General features: G+C 38.0%; 1 protein-coding gene across 1 annotated transcript in view; it reads left to right on the top strand.

Moving 5' to 3' along the window:
* The window catches only part of LOC131071448 (transcription factor RADIALIS), a 121,328-nt gene extending 100,008 nt beyond the window's left edge, over positions 1-21,320 (top strand). Inside the window, exon 2 of the mRNA XM_058007297.2 lies at positions 21,022-21,320. Within this exon, the coding sequence (XP_057863280.1) occupies positions 21,022-21,034 (13 nt within the window). The 3' untranslated portion in view covers positions 21,035-21,320. The remainder of the gene's footprint in view (positions 1-21,021) is intronic.
* The last annotated feature ends 639 nt before the right edge of the window (positions 21,321-21,959 follow it).

The following is a 21,959-nucleotide window of genomic DNA, read 5'->3' as shown; positions in this document are numbered from 1 at the left end:
CTGATGCATAAAGAACCTCTAACCCTCCAGGAAGGGAGGATTAGAGCTTTGCTACCACTGTAGGAACTTGCTGGTTCTAACTCTCCTGAAATACTATTGCTGATTTGTTTTTGGATTTTCAAGGGTTTTGGACAATTTTGAATTAAAAAATAACAAGTGCACAGACAAGAATTGCTCATAAAACTGAATAGATACCAAATATAGGGTAATTGAATCTATATTATGAATTAGATAACTGCTACAAATTAAACTAATACATAAAACATACCCCTAGGTCCTCAGCTTATTTTAAATAAAGAATTCTGGAGTTTGCCAGCCAGAATTGGGAAACTGACCAAAATAGGTGTACAAGTCTAGGAAAATATTTCTTCAAGCCAGAAAAGTGATGGAATACCCTGTATGTGCTAGGCGTTGGAAATTGTGCAACCAAAATGCAAGAAGGAAGGCGTTTCAGCCCTCCAGGACGTCCCTTTCCTGGACCTCACGTTCCAAGCCTGAATTGTACGACCAACAACTAGAAATGGTACAGCTGCTTATTGAAATGAAGTATGCTGCTAAAAGGGGCATCTAACCTGATTTTCCCTTTCCTTATTGAAAAATCTGCAATATCTGGATAAAAGAATCTCTGTTGAAGCAAAATAAGACTCTTGAATGAAGCCTTCACAATTGCAATAATTTAGCTGATCTTCCACAATCTCACAGTCACAGATCCACGAAGAATTTTTCGTTTTTCAATGGCCAAACCTTTGAAACCCTTGTCAAAGAATTCCACAGAGCAAAATAACAAGCAATGTCAAATAATCAATAATCAATAATATGAGTGTGAATTGCCTTCAATTCCCTTATAACCCCCAAATGGCCAATTCTCAAATTGTACGCCCAAATGCAAATTTAAATACATTAAATGTATTTAAATCAATTTTCAATAGTTCAAATTCATCTTGAACGTACCTTTTCATTTAAGTGATTTAAAATCACTTTTAATATTTAAAGCGACCTTTTAATTTTCTATAAAGTCACTTTGTAATATTTAAGTGGCTTATAATTTTAATAAAGTCACTTTATGACTTAATAAAATCCATATAAGTTAATTAAATAACTTAACCACTAAAATATTAATATCTCCCTCAATATTCAATCTTTTGACGTGCCGTCAGAAGATGGGATCAACACTGAATAACCCCCATGTGTCTAGGTGCCCTGACTAAAAATAACACAACTGCTAGATTAACTTACTATAAATAGTAAGTCCCTCAACTAAGCCCATACTCTGACTGCAAACGCCCTGGAATTGAAACCAAGACTGAACTGAAGAAGTGGAACTACCACTGAGACTCTCTATCCAAACATGTTAGCGTACAAGAGTCAAAATAATAGGCTAATCCCTCGAACTTTGATGCTCACGAAAACGGGAACATTACATTTTCAAAACCCGATTACAAGTAACTGTGGTAATGTTGACCTTCCCCTTTTTGTAAAAAGAGTTAATCTTCTTTTTACAAAATTTACAAATGTTGAAGAATTGCCATGAGACTCATTCATTTGATTTCGGGTTTTACAAATCTGATTACAAGTTGAATTTTTTCCCTTTTTCCAAGTTTTCAAGCTGAAAATATTTTTTCCCATACATGTACATTGTCATTCCTTCCATCTTCTCCTTCATGTCAAAATCCCATTCTCACCATTTCATCCATTCATTTCACTTTCATCCATTTTTCCCATTTAAAGTCTACTTGCAGTCAAAATTTTAAAACTAAATCACAGGTATGTCTTCACTTGCAGTCAGCCTTCCAGAACCCGAAATTGGTCCAAAATGCACTCAAAAACATGTGAAAATGTGTCTTAAAGGCCCAAAATTACAAGTGCAAACTTGTAGTTAGCCATTGCATGTATGAAGTTGCATGTTCTCCACAATTGCAAGTCAATGCTCTTGTTTTTCCACACATGTAATGCAGTCCTTAAAACCTGAAATTCACTTGTGAGCCCATTTTTGCAGTCCCTTTGTCTCACCCATGTCAATCCTGTTTGCACACACGACGTACCAAATCAATAAATTAAGGCATGGGCCTTATTTTGCAAGCAAATTCCAAGATTGGAGAAAGAACAATATGACGGAGCCACACAAGGAGATGGATAAGTGATATGAATTCTTTCAAGACAGAGATAGGCTTCTTACTTCAGGCTTGCAAATAACTTCTCTCTAGAAAAGCCAGTACTACCCTAAGCAAGAAGATAAGATTCAAGTTCATTGGCGAAAGACACAAAGATCATTAAGGATGCAAATTCCCGTTCCGGTTCGAGATGTCTTCACCAATCTTGAATACTTCAAGTTCTAGCATCCTGAAGCAGCATGAAGATTTTCAAAACAGAAGATGTAGTTAATATTGTGTCTTGGGACACATAGAATAGTTTCAGATATGTATTTTGACAAGTTTACTTGTAAAAAAAACAATTTTGTAATTTCAAGTTTATCACTTGCACTTTTTTATTTACAAGTAAGCTGATTACAAGTCGATTTAGAATATGACTTGTAATTTTGAATAAGTCTTAGTTAGTAGTTGGAATAAGTCATGGTGGTTGAGAGAATTTCTCAATTTAGTTGGGATCCTCCCACAATTTTCTCAAGGCCCCTCTCCTATAAATACTTGAGGGGGTCTAGTGTAATTGATATCTTTTGTCAATGCAACAAAACTCTGCCAGTTTGTATGTACACTCTAAGACTTTGAGCTTAGTTGTAAATTAGATTGCAGTCAATTAAAAGAGGCAAATTGCTTTCAAACTGTGTTGATTCAAGGTGTTATGTGACAACATTTTTTGGAGATTGATTGTGATTTTTGAGGTGTTATTCAAGAGGGATATAAATTCAATCTAGCAGACTTTGAGCTGCTAATTGTATTTAGAGTTATATGTTTGGTTTTTCGATTTGGTCTTGCAGACTTTGAGCTGCTTATCATATTTGAAGCTAGCGTGGAAAGCTCAAGTGGGAAGATAGCTTGTAGACTTTGTGCTACTTCTATTTTTAAGACTTGTGTATGTAAGGTGTAGTGCATCATGTAGTTAGACTTTGAGTTGTACATATTGTGCTTGGTTACCAGAAAATCATTTAAAAAGGTTGATAGGAGAATAGAAAGTTGTAGACTTTGAGCTTTCTTTCTGTTTTCCCATCTCGGGGAAGTGATGAAGGTCTTTGTACTTTCATGGAATCTTTGCTTCCCATTATGTTCCAATTCCTACAAAAAGTCTCATTTTTGTATTTGCTGTTATTTATTTCCAATTGCTATTACATTTCTATGAAGAGAAAAGAGTATATTTTTACTTGAAATAAGAAGAAAGACTATTGTCCCACCCATATTAGATTAGTTTAGTTTGTAGATAGGGGGAGCCTTCCCTAAATTAAGAGAGTATCATACTCACACACTGTGGCTGAAACCACAATTTTGCACATACCCCAAGTGTATAAAATTTTCAACCAATAGAGTTATTCATCCACTAACTAGCTATGGAAATAAGGGGGTTTTTGTCCTTCAATCTCCAATGATAGATGAACAAGATTTCCAATCTGTTTGAGTGCAATAAATGGATAAACAAGCTTACCTTCTCTTGATCCCTATCTTGATTAAATATGCAATTTTCAAATTCTTTTCCTTTCCCTCCAAAATATGCATACAATCCTTGGCTAACACCATTTTTGAAATGATCAACTTATTACATGACACTCATGGCCCCATAATTAGGGTGCCAATTTAAACACCCACATTTCTCTATGTTACTTTCTCTAAGCCCATGAGAAATGAAAAATGGGCTTATGAGTAATTCAAAATCTCATGGGAAAAGGGAGCATGACAATTTTGGCATTTTTTTGTTAATAAAAATCTTATAAGGCATGATATTTTTTCTTTTTCTTTTGGGTGGTCCATGGGCCCACCTTGGTTTGCTCAAGTTTTCCTAGGGTTCGCCTTGTGCACCTCTAGTTCCCTATGGGTTTACAAAAGGATCCATAGGGAACCCAAGGTGCTTGAGGTGGACCTTGGACGAACCCCAAGCCATCTTGGCCTCGAACTTAACCCTTATGGATATGGGGTAGGAAATTGAGGTGCTTGGGGCAGGCCTTGGACGAATCCCAAGCCATCTCGGCCCTAACGCAGATCTTTATGAGTATGGGGTCTTTTATAGAACCTTGCAACATAGTCTAATATGATAGCCTTTTCTTGAATTTGTCACCTCATGAATAAGTTGAGCATATATAATTTCATATTATTTATGAACCTTTTCCATTGAAACTTGTTCATCTATATTATTTTCACTAGTGCATCTGTCTTTCCATATTTGCCTAGAATGTCTCTAGAAATGGGGATAACCTCTGGTTCATTTGCTTCAATTGTCTTATGGTGACATTTATGGACCTTTGGTATTTCCTTTTGTACTATGGGTGTGAATATCCTTATCAAGCTGAAGTTCATTTATTTTGTTTCCCTTTTTGTTAGGTTTGTTGGCTAGCAATTCTTCCATTATAAGTGGATGTCCTTTGGTAATACTTGATCTCTTGTTGGTGTCCTTTCTTGAAATCCAATTTTGTACCACTATGTGTTTATGACAACCATTGATTAAACCTCCTTTTGATCCTTGGCGTTATATTTAGTTGTTTAACCTTCTTCATTATCCTTTGGTTTTGTCATTTTTGTTAAAATCATCTTGATCATCTTTTGAGACTAATGAAACGATGTTATCTATTTCATCCTTTCCATTTTCTTCTTTTTTCACCCCTTCTCATCTTTTGAATTTTGAGGACTATCCTTCTTAGGCCTTTTGTGTTTTGGGATTCACCTTAGGGTTCCTTTTTCTATTAAGATTGTTAGGGAAAGCCAAATTCACAGTCTTGGACAGAGCCATTCAATTAGATCTCAATGGAATGTGATAGGTGTCCTGATTAGTTTGCTGTACCTCTATATTCCCTTTCTTGATTTTCAATCTGAGCTGAAAGAGCAAACTGATACTGACTGTTATATTAATTATTGGGTTGAATCCTGTAGCTTGCAATGACTGCTCATGTCCTCAAAATTTGGGTTTTATTCATTTTAACTCACTATTTGCTTCAGGGCTTCTGTCTTCTACCAGTTGTTTTAGCTGGAAAGACATTTGTCCTGTACTATTTTGCACTTCTAGAGTATCATATTTTTGTTTATAGCTGGGTTAGCTAGATGATCTGCCACACTGTTGTGACTCCTTGTCTTGTACAGCTATTGCATATACTTAATTGGAGATATTTGGTAAATTATGCGTTAAATGGAACTACACTGTTTCCAATTTATCTTTCTCTGCTTATGCCATTTCATGCTAATTAAGCTGCACCATATATTATTCTGAACTTGTGTGGACAGCCGAATATTCTTGGTGTCTCACTCTATTTGCCTCAGTGTGATTTTGTGACAGTTGCTAACTAAAGTCCCAAGTATAGTCGTTAGGATAACATTTCAACATAGTTGTTAGTCTGCTCTACCATGCATGGACAATATGTAATGCCCCCAAGTATATAACCTGTTGGAGACATTACTAATTTCATTTCTTTCTCAAGCAACTAGGGAAAAAATGAATTAATATCGTAGTTTAATGTTTAAGTGAGGTTCAGTTTATAGTGTGGTTATATTGATCTTATTACCAATGCAAACTTGGGAAAGAGTATGGATTTGAACAGGTCGCTTTGATACCTCAGCGGGACATCTTTCCTCAGGGTTTTTGGATCCAAGCCCATGCCTAATTTTGGGATGACACCCTCAAGGACTTTCTATGGGTTGCTGATCTCTACCCATCATAGATGCCCGATGGTTTTACACAGGCCTTTCCCTGTTCATTCACATATCCTTCCTTGACTGCATCAATATTAAGAACTTGTAGTTTATTCATTATTCTCATATTGCATTGAACTGTAAATCGGATGAACTGCTTATGTACTAGCTTACGTATAATTGTTTGAATAATAAAATCAAATAGTTATTTGTATATTTTAATCCATGTGTAATATACAAGAAATTAATTAATGATTTACTGTCAGTTTATAATGCACAGATATAATTGATATCCTACTCTGTTCATTCCAGTGGTTACAGATTATAGTCAGACTTATAGTTTCTGACTTATAAATTACTAGTGTGAATATTATGCTGTATTTGTGAGAAACTTAATTTAAATTGGTATCCTTGTTGTAGGATGTACGTACCTGGGCAAGCCTGTTGCAGAGTTTGTGTAGACTGATCTCCCATATATTTTCCGCCGCCCCTCTTCCTTTTTCCCCTTGCTTATTATATATGTTTCCTCTTTCCCATCAAACTTAATCGCTATGTACAATAAGCGTTGCATCTCTTTACGAATGGTGGGACACAACTCTTCAGCGTCATCTTAACAAATTTATTAGTTTTAACATAAACATTGCCTATTTAACGAATCATCTTTTTTAATTAACCTTTGTCATGATCGTGAATTCTATGATCCGCGATGCTTAATATTAATTTGCCTTCAATCGATTCCTCTTTCCTTGTTTATCTATTTATTAGTTGCTGTAGCACTTGATTAATCGCTGTTCTGACTTATTGCTCCTTATATTATTTGTCATAGCTACATCTCTTGAATCCGTTGAATAGCCGCAATAGACTCCAGTCCGCAATCATCGCAACTCCAGTATGAATGGTGGGCACTGGATGTGTTTGTATGGGGTTTAAGACAATTCTTAGTCTTCCCGTGTGTTGATGTGTTTTTTATGCACATGCGAAAACAAAATAAAATACCAAGGTATCTTATCTTCTCTTGAACAAAGTTTCCTCGACTGCTGAAGATCTCGTCGAAGGATCAATCGGAGCAACTCCAAGGTTCTGATATGTAGGGTCTCTACATGTGGATAAGCTCTTTTGGTATGATGTGATTATGCTGGAATCACAAGGGGACTTACATTTGATGACCTGAGCATCTGATTTACTTTGGATATCATTGGAACATGGGTTTTTACTGATCCTTGATTTTTAAAAAAGGGAAAAAAGATAAGGGTTGGAGAGGAATCTAATTCTAACACTAAGAATGTAGGAGCAATGGATGACCTTTGATGAAACTCTAACTAAGTCTTGCTTTGACATGCTATGATCATCTCCACAAGGTTAGTGCGATCTTCTAAGGATAGCTTTATGATGTTCAGATCACCGCTACAAGCATAGACACCGTCAGGTTGATGCATATCAATGAAGAAGCGATAATTGAAGTTAAGCTTAAGTTGAATGATTCCAGTTGACTACGCAAGGCAAGTTTGCAATCAACAAACCGCTAGTAGTATGGATATACAAATTTCACCATTGATCATACAAATTCCTTCCATTCATCTAATAACATGTAATTAAATTTGAGAAGTATAGAGACCATGCAAATTGTTGAATCAACACATAGAATTCACCATTTCTTCAATGAAGTTTACATGTCTTTTGCAACAATGTCTTGACAACAATCTTTGCCTTCTCTTTCTACTCTACCCTAAAAACTAATTGCTCTTGAATACCACTACTGACTATTGACTATCTCTAACTATTCACTGACTATTAACCTTTTCAAATGAAGAGCCAGAGCTTTATATAAGGAGCTCTTTACAATTCAATGGTTCTGATTGATTTAGAATGAATGGTTAGGATTACAAGATAGAAACCCTAATTAGGGTTTGTTATAATAAACTTCCTTAGCCAATGAGAAAATTACATTCAATGAGTGTGGACCAATAGGAAGTAGGGGTAGGTACACCGAAGTTTGTGCCATCCTTGATAAATTAGGTACATTGAATCTAGACATGTTGAGGTGGACCAATACGACTGGAGGAAAAGTGACTGGGATGCCACCTTGTCTGACGTTTGTATCTTGGTTGATCCTCCTCTGTCCTTGATGCGATGAATGATGCACTCCTTGATTCTCTATGTGCTTGATGAGGCTTCCTTACTGTCAAGTTCTTCTTTCTCTGGTAGCATACCTTGCCTTGAAGTGTTGGTATGGTCATTCTTCTCTGTCATCATGTGGTTTTTTCATGTGGTAGAATGAGGTCTTGAGGCTAGTTTGCAACTCCTCGAACACTTGAAGTCTCCCAACGCTTCAAAACACCTAGAGTCCTCCTTTATGCATTTGGAATGTCCTTGATGATGATGAGACTGGAATAGGTTGTCCTTGTCTTGGCCTGATCTTCTCCATCTGCAAAACAAACCAAAAGATGATTAAGTACACATGATATATTCATCTTAACATAGCATTCCTTACCTTAAATCATCAACAAGAAGACATTAAAATGAAGTTCGCTCAAGATCCTCCCGAGGGACAGACCCTATAAGAATTTCGCTTTGGACCCTTTGGAAGGGTCAAGAGCGAAATTTGCTATTTTGCTCAATTTAGACCTCATTTCATCATTTCATCATTTCATAATCTTAGGCCTAGCCTTTCACCTCCAAAACTGTCTAGGAATAGGTTTTGCTCAAAGACCTAGGCAAAATATTAGACCTCCTAGGAATTGCGCTCTGGACCCTTTGGAAGGGTCAGGAGCGAAATTTGCATTTTAGCTCAATTTCCTCTTCAAACACAAAATTGGGAGAAAAAGGAGATTTTGGGAATTTCGCTCTGGACCCTTTGGAAGGGTCAGGAGCGAAATTCATGTCTTGAACTCATTTCTTCATTTTTTTCAACTCCAAACTACCTCAAAAGGCAAGGACACATCACTTCACTTCCATCCACGCCATAAAAACCAAGGATTTGACCTCCTCCAAAGGGAAAATAGGTGTTTTCAAGAATTTCGCTCTGGACCCTTTGGAAGGGTCAGGAGCGAAATTCATGATTTAGGACAAAATCCTTCACTCCTTCACTTCTTCACTTACTAAGGCAAAAACATGTCAATCCACTTCCAAATATGCCCAAGGAACTAAGATGTTGGTCCAAACAAGGAAGGAAATGAGGTTTATGGAGAATTTCGCTCTGGACCCTTTGGAAGGGTCAAGAGCGAAATTCCCAATCTTGGACAAAATCCTCACTTTTCAATGCATTCATTCACTTCCTAAGGCAAGAACATGTCCATTTACCCCCAATATGTCCAAGGAACAAGGCTTTCAGTCTAAACAAGGAAGAAAATAGTGTTTTCTAGGAATTTCGCTCTAGACCCTTTGGAAGGGTCAAGAACAAAATTCACACTTTGGGTTGATTTCACACCTCTTCTCTCCTCAATTCACTTCAAACTTGATTTATCCAACCTCCTTTCACCATAATCTAGGCAATTCACCACCAAATTAGCTCAAAACAAGGTCCTTCTAGTTCTTAAGGCAAAATAGAGGGTCAAAATGAGGATTTCGCTCTGGACCCTTTGGAAGGGTCAGGAGTGAAATTCCTACTTTAGGTTGGTTTTCACCATTTCATCGCCTCAAACCTCCTTTCAAAGGCAAACATGCATCAAAGCCCTTCCAACACGCCTTAGAAGTCAACAAATTTGGCATAACAAGGAGCAAAATAGAGGAAATGTGAATTTCACTCTGGACCCTTTGGAAGGGTCAAGAGCGAAATTTTCATTTTAGGCTCATTTCTCACTCCCTTTCTCCTTTCCTTGGCTTGGATACAACTTATTAGGCCTCCTTCCATCATCATCCAGTTCAAATTGGCATTCTCTTCAAGATTTTGTGAAAAAATAGGGTCTTATATGAATTTCGCTCTGGACCCTTTGGAAGGGTCAGGAGCGAAATTCACCCTTTGGCTCAAATCCTGACTTCATTTTCACATTTCTTCATCCAAACAAGTGAATTGCCTTCAATAATACCTGGGACATGGATTAGTTCATAGTTTTGATCAATGTAGAGTGTCCTATAGAGGAATTCGCTTTGGACCCTTTAGAAGGGTCAGTAGCGAAATTCTATTCTAGACTCAATTCACCTTGGAACTGACTTGACTTTGCCTTAGACTTGATCCTAGATCCATTTCCTTCCATATCCTTGCAAATTTGCTCAACCATTCAATGATTTAGGTGAAGAATTAGGTCCTTTTGGGAAATTTCGCTCTGGACGCTTTGGAAGGGTCAGGAGCAAAATTTGACATTTTAGCCTCTTTGTCAGTTATATTCCATATATATTGTCAGGATGTTTGAGAGTGGTTTCGGACCTCCAGGAGTTATAATGCAAAATCTAATTTTTGGAGGATTCTTCAATTTTCTAGACTTAGTCAAATTTTAAGATCAAGATGACATTCTAGACAGCCAAATTTCAGGACATTTGAAGATCAGGATGACATTCCAGACTTCTCAAGGCGAATTCACTCTGCCCTTGATGTAAGGGATGGGACCTAGGAGGACATTATGCATTCAACCAAGGTTTGATTTAGCAACTTCAAGTGTGACCAAATAGTACACAAAAAGCATTCTAGGAATGATCTAAATTACCCCTAATCACTCAATTGACCTGACCTCTTGAGTAGATCCACCTGACTCAAGCAAAGCTTGCTATCCTAATGAGCCCCCTGGCAACCCTCCAAATGCAAAAGGTCAATAGACAAGAACCAGGCAACCAAGCAAACTAAACTAACCCTAGAAAGCAAAAAGTAGGGGTCCCCATTTGCAATGGGGCGATGTGTGAATACGTCATAACACTGTGTACTAGAAGGCTGCATTCTCGAGTTCCTTTGATTATCGGGATGAAGACCTGTATCAGCTGGCTTCTAATTCCTTGTCATCAAGTATATTGCTTGCTATGTATGGTGTCTTTCTTCATAAAGGATTGTTGCTTCCGGTTGTGACTGCTGCATACTTGGAGCTTATAACATGGTTTATAATTGATTTATAATATAATTACATCGTGATTCCAGTATTGCTTATATTGTTTTATTCATTTATGAAAGACGCATATTATATATATATATATATATATATATATAATTACGATAATTATTATTTTAAGGATTATAGGATGATAATTTGTATTATCTAAATAAATCTTTAGGAATGAGTTTCTTGAGTAGAATTATAATATGATTAGTTCGTAGATTACATATGGGGTTATCACAGTCCACCCCTCCTAAATTTGCTTGTCCTCAAGCAACTTAAGGTTTGGGTGTTCGAAAATATCTGCTTCTTCCCATGATGTGTCTTCTTCTGGTAGGCCCTTCCACTTGATCAAATATTTCGGAATGGTCTTGTTTCTTAGTTGCTTTTCCCTCATGCTAAGAACTCTCTCAGGTTCTAAGATGAGTTTTCCCTCGTCATCTAGTGGCGGCAGTTCCTTGCATGGTTCAATTTGTTGACGAGGACCTTTTTAAGTCTGGATACATGAAAGACATTATGAATCCTACTATGTTCGGGTAGTTCTAATTCATAAGCCACTTTTCCAATCTTCCCTAGGACTTTGTACGACCTGTAGAATCGTGGTTTCAATTTTTTCTGCTCCACTGGTTTTAATAGATCCTTGTTTATAGGGTTGTAACCTCAAAAATACCCAATCTTCGACTTCAAAAACTCAATCAGTCCTGTTTCGGTCAGCGTACATCTTTTGTTGGCTTTGTGCATGGTGAAGGTTATCTTTGAGTACTCTCATAATATCCATATTTTGTTGCACAGAATCCTTGGCTCTTAGTACCCTTCTTTCTAGAAGGATCAAACCTCCAAAGGAAGAGGCTTCATAACTGTATAGTGCCTTGAACGAACTCATCCCAATGGATAGATGATGTGTGGTATTGTAACAATACTCACCCAGGTGTAGCCATTTTACCCATGCATTTTGTTGTCCCGTGACATAGTTCCTCAAATAACCTTCTACCCATTTATTTACAATTTCTGTCTGTCCATCAGTTTGAGGGTGGTAACTTGTGCTAGGTGTCAATTTTGTCCCTGTCAAATGGAATAGCTCTTGCCAAAACATACTAAAAAATCTGCTATCTCTGTCACTAACAATATTCCTTGGCAGCCCATGTAGTCTAAATACTTCTTTGAAGAATACGTCTGCAACTTGAGGTGCTCGGTATTTTGTAGATATAGCCATAAAGTGAGTATTTACTCAAACAATCCACTACCACATATATGCAATCTTTCCCTTGAACCTTGGGAAGGCCAACTATAAAATCCATGGAGATACTTTCCCACTTCTGATCGGGTATTGGTAGTGGTTGCAGCAATCTGGCGGGATGTACTTGTTCTGCTTTATTCCTCTAGCAGGGCATGCACTCTTGAACATGCTTGAGTATGTCCTTTTTAAGTCCCTTCCATGAATAACTTTCCCTTGTTTGTATGTTTTGTAGTACCCTTGATGACCCGAAAGGGGGCTGTCATGAAATTCTTTAATGATGGTTGTCTTCATTTTTTATCCCGGAGTAAGATATATTCTGTTTTTGTATAAGATCACTCCTTCTACCACCTTATAATCCTCTGATGGTATGCTTCACTCCATGATTTCATTGGCATGGGGATCTTTGGTGTATTCTGCCATGATGGCGTATTTCCAATCTGGTGTGACATTTGTCAGTGTACATAAGTACGGCCTTCTAGAGAGTGCATCAGCTACAACATTATTCTTCCCCTTTACATATTCTATGTCAAAATTGTAAGCTTGTAGTTTGCTCACCCATTTCTGTTGACGATTGTTCAGATCCTTTTGTCTAAGGAAGAACTACAAACTGTTATGGCCCGTTTTTACCAAGAATTTACCACAAACTAGGTATTGCCTAAATTTTGCCAAGGCATGCATGATTGCCAACATCTCTTTATCGTAGATGGAATAGGATCTTTCCGAAGGGTGGAGTTTCCTTCTCTCAAAAGAAATGGGATGTTTGTTCTGCATTAGTACTGCACCGATGCCTTCCCCTGATGCATCACATTGTAATTCAAATGGTAGAGAGAAATCAAGGACAGCCAAAATTGGGCATGAACTCATGGCCTTCTTGAGTTCTTCAAAAGCTTGTTGTGCTTGCTCATTCCATCCAAATACTCCCTTTTTGGTTAAGTCTGTAAGGGGTGCTGCTATTTTTGAGAATCCCTTTACAAATTATTTGTAATAACTGCAAAGTCCAATAAATCCTCTGAGTTGGGTCAATGTTTTAGGTTTAGGCCATTCCTTGATAGCCTTGATTTTGTCTTCATCAACACTTACTCTTTGCTCACTGATTTTGTGGCCTAAGTACAAGATCTCCTTTAGTCCAAAGTCACATTTTGATGTTTTAGCATAGAGTGACTCTTGTTCAAGAATTCCCAATACTTCATCAATGTGTTTAAGGTGATCCTCCCAAGTCCTGCTATATATGAGGATATCATCAAAGAATATTATCAAAAATTTTCTGAGTTGCTTCCTGAAGGTATGATTCATGCAAGATTGAAATGTTGCTAGGGCATTGGTTAAGCCAAAGGGTAGGACGAGGAATTCAAAGTGCCCATAGTGGCACCTAAATGCTGTTTTGGGAATGTCTTCCGTTCTCATCCTGATTTGGTGATACCCTGACCTTAAGTCAATTTTTGAAAAGTATTTGGCTCGATGTAGTTCATCTATGGGTTCATCCACTCTAGGAATAGGGTATCGATTCTTTATGGTTTTCTTGTTCAAAGCCCTATAGTCAATACACATCCTCATTGTTCCAACTTTTTCTTAACTAATACCACTGATGATGCAAACGAGCTAGAACTGGGCTGAATGTGACCCATTTCTAGTAATTCATTTATAGTTTTCTCTATCTCCTCCTTAAACTTTTGTGGGTGTCAGTATGGTGTGGTGATTACTAGTTGAGCTCCTTTTTCCAATTCTATAATATGTTCAAATCCCCTTTTTGGTGGTAATCCGGGAGGAATGTCATCAAAAACTTTTTTGTGCTTCCTTAGGATGGGTTCTACTTATATATGTATTGTTTTCCCTTGAGGTGTGGTTTGGTCAAGGATTAGACATTGTGCTGCCCATTCTCCTTGATCTTTCCTAAACATTTTTTCCATTTTTTTACAAGAGACTATCTTTGGAGATCCGTTGGGTAACCCTTTTAGTATTACTTCCTCCCCTTTGTGTAGGAAGCGGATTGTGAGATTTGGTAGATCAAACAAGAAGCATCCCAATGAGTAGATCCATGGAGTGCCCAATATTAAGTCAGAATCTGATGGAACCACATAAAAGTTTGCTTTAAGAGGGTATGTCCCTACTAGCACTTCTAATTGGGGAACTGTTGATGTGTCTTTTGTACAGGACCAAACACAGAATAAAATACCTAAAGGTACCTTATCCTCTCTTGAACAAAGTTTCCCGACTGCTGAAGATCTCGCTAAAGGATCAGTCGGAGTAACTCCAAGGTTCTAATATGTAGGTTCTCTATGTGTGGATAAGCTCTTTGCGGTACGATGTGATTTTGTTGGAATCACAAGGGGACTTACATTCGATGACCAGAACGTCTGATTTGTTGGAATCACAAGTCCTATTTACTATCTGGAAGATAAAGGAATGACAAAAGATATAGGGTTCAGGAAGTCTACTCTAAGACCTAGAATGTGAGAAGATGGATGAGTGACTAGGTGGAGTCCTACTGGGCTGGGTCTCACCATCAGTTTGAACAATTTAACACCAACTCAGTGCGATCTTCTAAGGGATGTTTCAAATATGTTCAAATCGTACACCATCAGATACTGATCACCATTCAAGATAATGCATGAACAACAGAGGTGTTATGACTCGGGATTAAGCTCGTTCTATGCCAGTTGACCACGCAAGGCGCATTTACAGTAAGCAAAAGGCTAGTGGTTTGGACTAGGTGGATTCCACGCGAGTGCATTCAATAACTTCTTTCATTCAATTTAATTAACTATCATCTAAAATGAAGATTCAACAAGAGACCATGCATATTGCAAAGAAACGACACATTTCACCTTATCTTCAATGAAAAGGGGGTTCATTTACAATCAAGGCAACAATTTCTTGCCTTCTCTTCCTAATCTACTCTAATTGCTATTCTATTTGCTATTCTACTATCTATTCTCTATTAATCAATCTCTGACTATTATCTATTAACCAACTATTAACCTTTACAAATGAGGAGCCATGGCTTTGTATAGAGAACCCTTTATAGATTGATGGCTCTGATTGACTTAGAACCAATGGCTAGGATTACAAGATAGAAACCCTAATTAGGGTTTTTTTACAACAAACTTCCTTAGCCAATGAGAAAATTACATTCCAAGAGTGAGGACCAATAGGAAGCAGGGGTAGGTGCCTCGAAGTTTGTGCCGTCCCCGATGAGTTAGGTACATTGAATCTGGACACGCTGAGGTGGACCAATCCAACCGGAGGAATGATGACTGGGATGCCACCTTGTCTGATGTCTGTGTCTCCTTTCATCTGCAAAACAAACCATAAGATGATTAAGGACACATAATAAATTCATTCTAACATAGCATTTTCTACCTTAAATCATCAATAAGAGTTATCAAAATGAAGTTCGCTTGAAATCCTTCCCAGGGACAGGCCCCATAAAATTTCACCCTGGACCCTCTAGAAGGGTCAGGAGTGAAATTCTTGTTTAAGCTAAAATTTCGTCATTTTATTGGTTCAAAATGCCTCCAAGACAATCATATGCTATCTTTCTCTTGTCCAAAGCCTAGGAATCCATGTCTTGACCTTCATCATGAGCAAGTTAGGTAAAATTGAGAATTTCACCCTGGACCCTTAGGAAGGGTCAGGATCGAAATTCATGATTTGCTTGTTTTCCCTCACTCAACTCCATTCCTCACACTTTGCCTCTCACCTCTGGATCTATCTCTCAACTTGCTTGACAACATTCACTTGGCCTCAAAAATGGCTAAAAGGAGAATTTTGCTAAAAAAACATGGCCAGGGACAGGACCTATAAGGGATTTTGCCCTGGACCCTGTGGAAGGGTTAGGAGCGAAATCCTTGTCCAAGCTTAGAATATTCATTTTTGGAGGCAACAATCCATTCAAGGGCAATCCTAGGGGCATCCCCCAACTTCTCCCACCTTGGTCTAGGCTTAGCTTGGCATAAAAATGAAAGGAAAAGGTAGTTTAAAGGAATTTTGCTTTGGACCCTTTGGAAGGGTCAGGAGCAAAATTCATATTTTGAGCTTATTCTTTCATTCCTCTCACTTCAATTCATCTTCGAAGGCAAGGTCACGCCACCTCACACCCATCCAAGCCAAAACAACCAAAGACCTGACTTGCTTTGAAGGGAAAATAGGTGATTTTAAGAATTTCGCTCTGGACCCTTCGGAAGGGTCAGGAGCGAAATTCATGTTTTTGCTCAATTCCTTCAAGTTTGAAGATCACCAACAAGTCAAAGTCATGCCTAAAGACATCTCCCATCTTAATTTACCCTAGCCCATACTTGACTTAGCATAAAATTGAGAGAAAAGAGTGGTTTTGTGAAATTTCGCCCTGGACCCTCTGGAAGGGTCAGGAGCGAAATTTGAACTCTAGGCTTGACTCTTCATCTTTTCAACTCCAATCTTCTTTGCAAGGTAAAAATACACCACTCTTCGCCCAAGGAACAAGGTTTGGGGCCTAAACATGGAAGTAAAAGAGGTTTATCAAGAATTTCGCTCTGGACCCTTTGGAAGGGTTAGGAGCGAAATTCTTGTTCTAGGAAAAATCTTCATCTTTCAATGCGTACAACTACCTGTCAAGGCAAGAACATACCAATCTACCCTCCAACATGCCTTGGACACTAAGAACTTGGTCTAGTCAAGGAAGAAGTGGGTGTCTTCTAAGAATTTCACTCTGGACCCTTTGGAAGGGTCAGGAGCGAAAATCATGTTCTAGGCTTGATTCTTCATTTCTTCAACTCCAAACCACCTCAAAAGGCAAAGACATGTTATCTTACTTCCATCCACGCCATAGAAACCAAAGACTTGACCTCCCCTAAGGGAAAAATAGGTGTTTCCAAGAATTTCGCCCTAGACCCTTTGGAAGGGTCAGGAGCGAAATTCTTGATCTTGGACAAAATCTACACATTTTGATGCTTCCATTCACTTCCTAAGGCAAGAACATGTCAAAACCTTCTCAATATGCTTAAGAAACTAAAATCTTGGTCTAGTCAAGGAAGAAGTGGGTGTCTTCTAAGAACTTCAATCTGGACCCTTTGGAAGGGTCAGGAGCGAAATTCAAGTTTTGGGTTGATTTCACACCTCTTTCCTCCTCAACTCACTCAAACTTGATTTAACCAATTTCTTCTCACCACAATCAAGTCCACTTACCACCAAAATAGCTTGAAAACTTCGCCCTTCAATGCTTTGGGCAAAATAGGGGGTCAAATGAGGATTTCGCTCTGGACCAAGGCCAAGGACATGACCTATAGGGAATTTCGCTCTGGACCCTTTTGAAGGGTCAAGAGAGAAATTCCCATTCTAGGTTGATTTTTACCATTTCATCGCATCAAACCTCCTTTCAAAGGCTAGAACACCTCAAGGTCACTCCAACCATGCTTAGAAGTCCAAAACTTGGCCATATCAAGGAAGATAATGAAGGCTATGTGAATTTCGCTGTAGACCCTTTGGAAGGGTCAGGAGCGAAATTCCTACTTGGGCTCATTTCTCACCTTTTTCCTCCCTTTCTTGGCTTGAATATGACTTCTTAGGCCTCCTCCTACCATCATCAAGTAAAATTGCTCTCAAAGTGGCATTTATTTCAAGGTCTAAGTGAGAAAATAAGGTCATTCAAGAATTTCGCTTTGGACCCTTTGGAAGGGTTAGGAGTAAAATTCATATTTAGGCTCAAATCTTGACTTCATTTCTCACATTTCTTCATCCAAACAAGTGTTTTGCCCTCAATAATGCCTGGGAATGAGTTAGTTCTAAGTTTGGGTCAAAGTAGAATGTCTTATGGAGAATTTCGCTCTGGACCCTTTGGAAGGGTCAGGAGCGAAATTTGACATTTTGGTCTCTCGGTCAGGATTCATGTATGGAATATAACATATATACTGTCAGGATGTTTGAGAGTGGTTTCAAACCTCCAGGACTTATAATGCAAAATATAGTTTTTGGAGGATTCTTCAATTTTCCAGACAGTCAAATTTCAGGATCAGGATGACATTCCAGACAGCCAAATTTCAGGCCATTTGAAGATCCGGATGACATTCCAGACTTCATCACTCACCAACTTGACCTAACTCAAACCTCCAAAGAGGATATTCACTCACCAAGCAAGACACAATTAGCAACAAGAGCAAAACCAGGCCCTAAGGAAGACTTTTAAAGAAACCCTAACCCGGAGCATCCACTGACTCACCTTTAGCTAAAAGAGAGCCTGCTATCTTAGTGATCCCTCTGGCAACACTCAACATGCAAAGGCTAATAGACAAAACCCTAAAAGACCTAGAAAAACAAACCCCAGAAAGCAAAAAGAGTAGGGGTCCCCATTTGCAATGGAGCGATGTGTGAATACGTCACAACATGAACCTTTCTTGTACATTTTACCAAAGCCCTTGTTGATGTTGCTACAGAAAAACCTTTAAATTCTTTAGTTGCTAGTTTCCTTTTTGCCACCAAGGATTCACTTATGAAATTGTGGGAGGCTCCACTATCCACCAAGGTAATGACCTTCTGTCCCTTAAGGGTTCCTTTCATCCGGAAAGGGCGGTGCTTGGGCTTCCTAGAAGTAATAGTGGCTATAGTCACTTTTCCTTCCCCATCGTCCTCATACTTAGCTTTCTTTTGGGGTCTTTCCCCTTCATCATCTTCGGAAGTTGCTTCATATTGATGGATTTGGTTTTTACATTTATGGTCAAGTTCCCATTCTTCATTACATCTTCGGCATGGATTCAACCTTCTTTTTGGGCATTGATGTCCTTGCCCCCATGGTTGTTTGCATCTAAAACATAAGCCCTTCTTTTTCAATTCCTATATGGTGGGACTGTTTTTCTGAAATTGCTCTTTCTTTGGGAATGGCTTAGTGGAAACATATGAGCTTTTATTCCTTGGTGTTGATGTTTCTATGTGTAAGGCTGTTTCTATGGCATCATCTAGAGTAGTGGGTTTGAATGCAGCCACTAATCCCTTTATTGAGTCTTTCAACCCTTCTACGAAAAGATAGGCTAACTTTTCTTCATCAATTCCTGTAACCCCCGTAGACAATGTTTGGAATCTATTGATGTACTCATCTACTGATCCTGTTTGCTTTTGCTGAGTGAGTTCTTTAAAATCCTTTTGAGGATGTTTCCGGTCAAATCATTTTATCAGCTTTTGTGAGAAATCTTCATAGGATTTTATATTTTCATATCCTTGTGTACGAACACCATGATACCACCAATCGTGGGCTGCGTCCTCCAAGTGCAAGATGGCAAATTGAATTGCATCTTCTTCCATCATGGGATTAAGGTTCAATAATGTATTCAGTTTTTGGAGCCATCCATGGGCAGAAATTTTGCTTGACCCATCAAAGTTTGGTATCGTGACCTTTTTTACCTTGTGTTTCAGATTCTTATTTTGTGGTTCTCTTTCCCTTCTAGGGCCTTCTAGTTTTTTTGCTTCACAATACAACCTAAAAGATATAACTCCTCTTATTTCCGGGCTTAATCTAGTGTAGGCCTCTGCTAATTCTTCTATGCTGTTAGGAGGCTGATTATTCCCTTCTTCCCTTCTGGGTGTGTTTGTACCAGGTAGGAAGGATCGATTATTCCTTTTGGGCATGGATGACCTACTATTATTTTCTGATTGATTTGTATTTAAATCTCTCCCATTAGGGTTGGATCTTAGATAAGGCCTTTATGTTTTTCAAGGTTTCCATGAGCATTTGGGTTTTCTCATTTTGTTCCATCAAAGTTTTAGTTGTAATTTCCATGAATGATCTCATATCCTCCTGATTTAGTTCTGCCATTGAATGATATGATTCTGAGTTGGATTCGGCTTCTAACCTCCTCCTTTCTCTTTCCAATGCCCTTTGGGCTCTTTGATTGTTTTGCATGAACTGTTTTCCCCACGGAGTGGCAGGATACAAGCTCTGATACCAATTGTAATGTCGCCAAGTATATAACCTGTTGGAGACATTATTAATTTCATTTCTTTCTCAAGCAACTAGGAAAAAAATGAATCAATATCGTAGTTTAATGTTTAAGTGAGGTTCAGTTTATAGTGTGGTTGTATTGATCCTATTACCAATGCAAACTTGGGAAAGAGTATGGATTTGAACAGGTCGCTTTGATACCTCAGCGGGACATCTTTCCTCAGGGTTTTTGGATCCAAGCCCATGCCTAATTTTGGGATGACACCCTCAAGGACTTTCTATGGGTTGCTGATCTCTACCCATCTTGGAATAGATGCCCGATGGTTTTTCACAGGCCTTTCCCTGTTCATTCACATATCCTTCCTTGACTGCATCAATATTAAGAACTTGTAGTTTATTCATTATTCTCATATTGCATTGAACTGTAAATCGGATGAATTGCTTATGTGCTAGCTTACGTATGATTGTTTGAATAATAAAATCAAATAGTTATTTGCATATTTTAATCCATGTGTAATATACAAGAAATTAATTAATGATTTACTGTCAGTTTATAATGCACAGATATAATTGATATCCTACTCTGGTTCATTCCAGTGGTATAAATTACTAGTGTGAATATTATGCTGTATTTGTGAGAATCTTAATTTAAATCGGTATCCCTGTTGTAGGATGTACGTACCTGGGCAAGCCTGTTGCAGAGTTTGTGTAGACTGATCTCCCGTATATTTTCCGCCGCCCCTCTTCCTTTTTCCCCTTGCTTATCATATATGTTTCCTCTTTCCCATCAAACTTAATCGCTATGTACAATAAGCGTTGCATCTCTTTACGGATGGTGGGACACAACTCTTCAGTGTCATCTTAACAAATTGATTAGTTTTAACATAAACATTGCCTATTTAACGAATCATCTTTTTTAATTAACCTTTGTCATGATCGTGAATTCTATGATCCACGATGCTTAATATTACTTTGCCTTCAATCGATTCCTCTTTCCTTGTTTATTGATTTATTAGCTGCTGTAGCACTTGATTAATCGCTGTTCTGACTCATTGCTCCTTATATTATTTGTCATAGCTACATCTCCTGAATCCATTGAATAGCCGCAATAGACTCCTGTCCGCAATCATCGCAACTCCACTATGAATGGTGGGCACTGGACCTGTTTGTATGGGGTTTAAGACAATTCTCAGTCTTCCCGTGTACTGAAGGCTACATTCTCAGGTTCCTTTGATTATCGGGATGAAGACCTGTATCAGCTGGCTTCTAATTCCTTGCCATCAAGTATATTGCTTGCTATGTATGGCGTCTTTCTTCATAAAGGATCGCTGCTTCCAGTTGTGACTGCTGCATACCTGGAGCTTATAATACGGTTTATAATTGGTTTATAATATAATTACATCGTGATTCCAGTATTGCTTATATTGTTTTATTCATTTATGAAAGACGCATATAATATATATATATATATATAATTACGATAATTATTATTTTAAGGATTATAGGATGATAATTTGTATTATCTAAATAAATCTTTAGGAATGAGTTTCCTGAGTAGAATTATAATATGATTAGTTCGTAGATTACATATGGGGTTATCACACTATACATTAGAATTGGATCATCCACAGAGTTCCTTATGATTCTCCTAGTGCCTGTTCTGCCCAGATTGTTTTTGATGATCCATCAAAGTTCAGCTCGTAGGTATTTACGGAAGGAGTCCAGAGGTAAGTTAGGTTGACAGTGAAAAGTAAGAATCTATATTTGAAAAGGATACTCTACATATAACTAATATGGCAAACTTACATATTGGTAGTCATATCTACCTTAGGGTCAAGAGTGATAGATCATTGTCGTGCTTCAAGTTCAGACAAAAATTTGACATTTTGCACAATTTGAGCATTGAGCTGAGAGTTTCTACTAAAATTTCTGAAGCTATGCCTTTCCATATTTGCCATATTATAAATCCTGTTGTCATCTTATGCATATATTGTAGAGTTTTCATATCTGTTTGC

Source organism: Cryptomeria japonica, chromosome 1 (genome assembly GCF_030272615.1).
Source record: "Cryptomeria japonica chromosome 1, Sugi_1.0, whole genome shotgun sequence".
NCBI lineage: Eukaryota > Viridiplantae > Streptophyta > Pinopsida > Cupressales > Cupressaceae > Cryptomeria > Cryptomeria japonica.
This window is presented reverse-complemented; position numbering and strand designations above follow the sequence as displayed.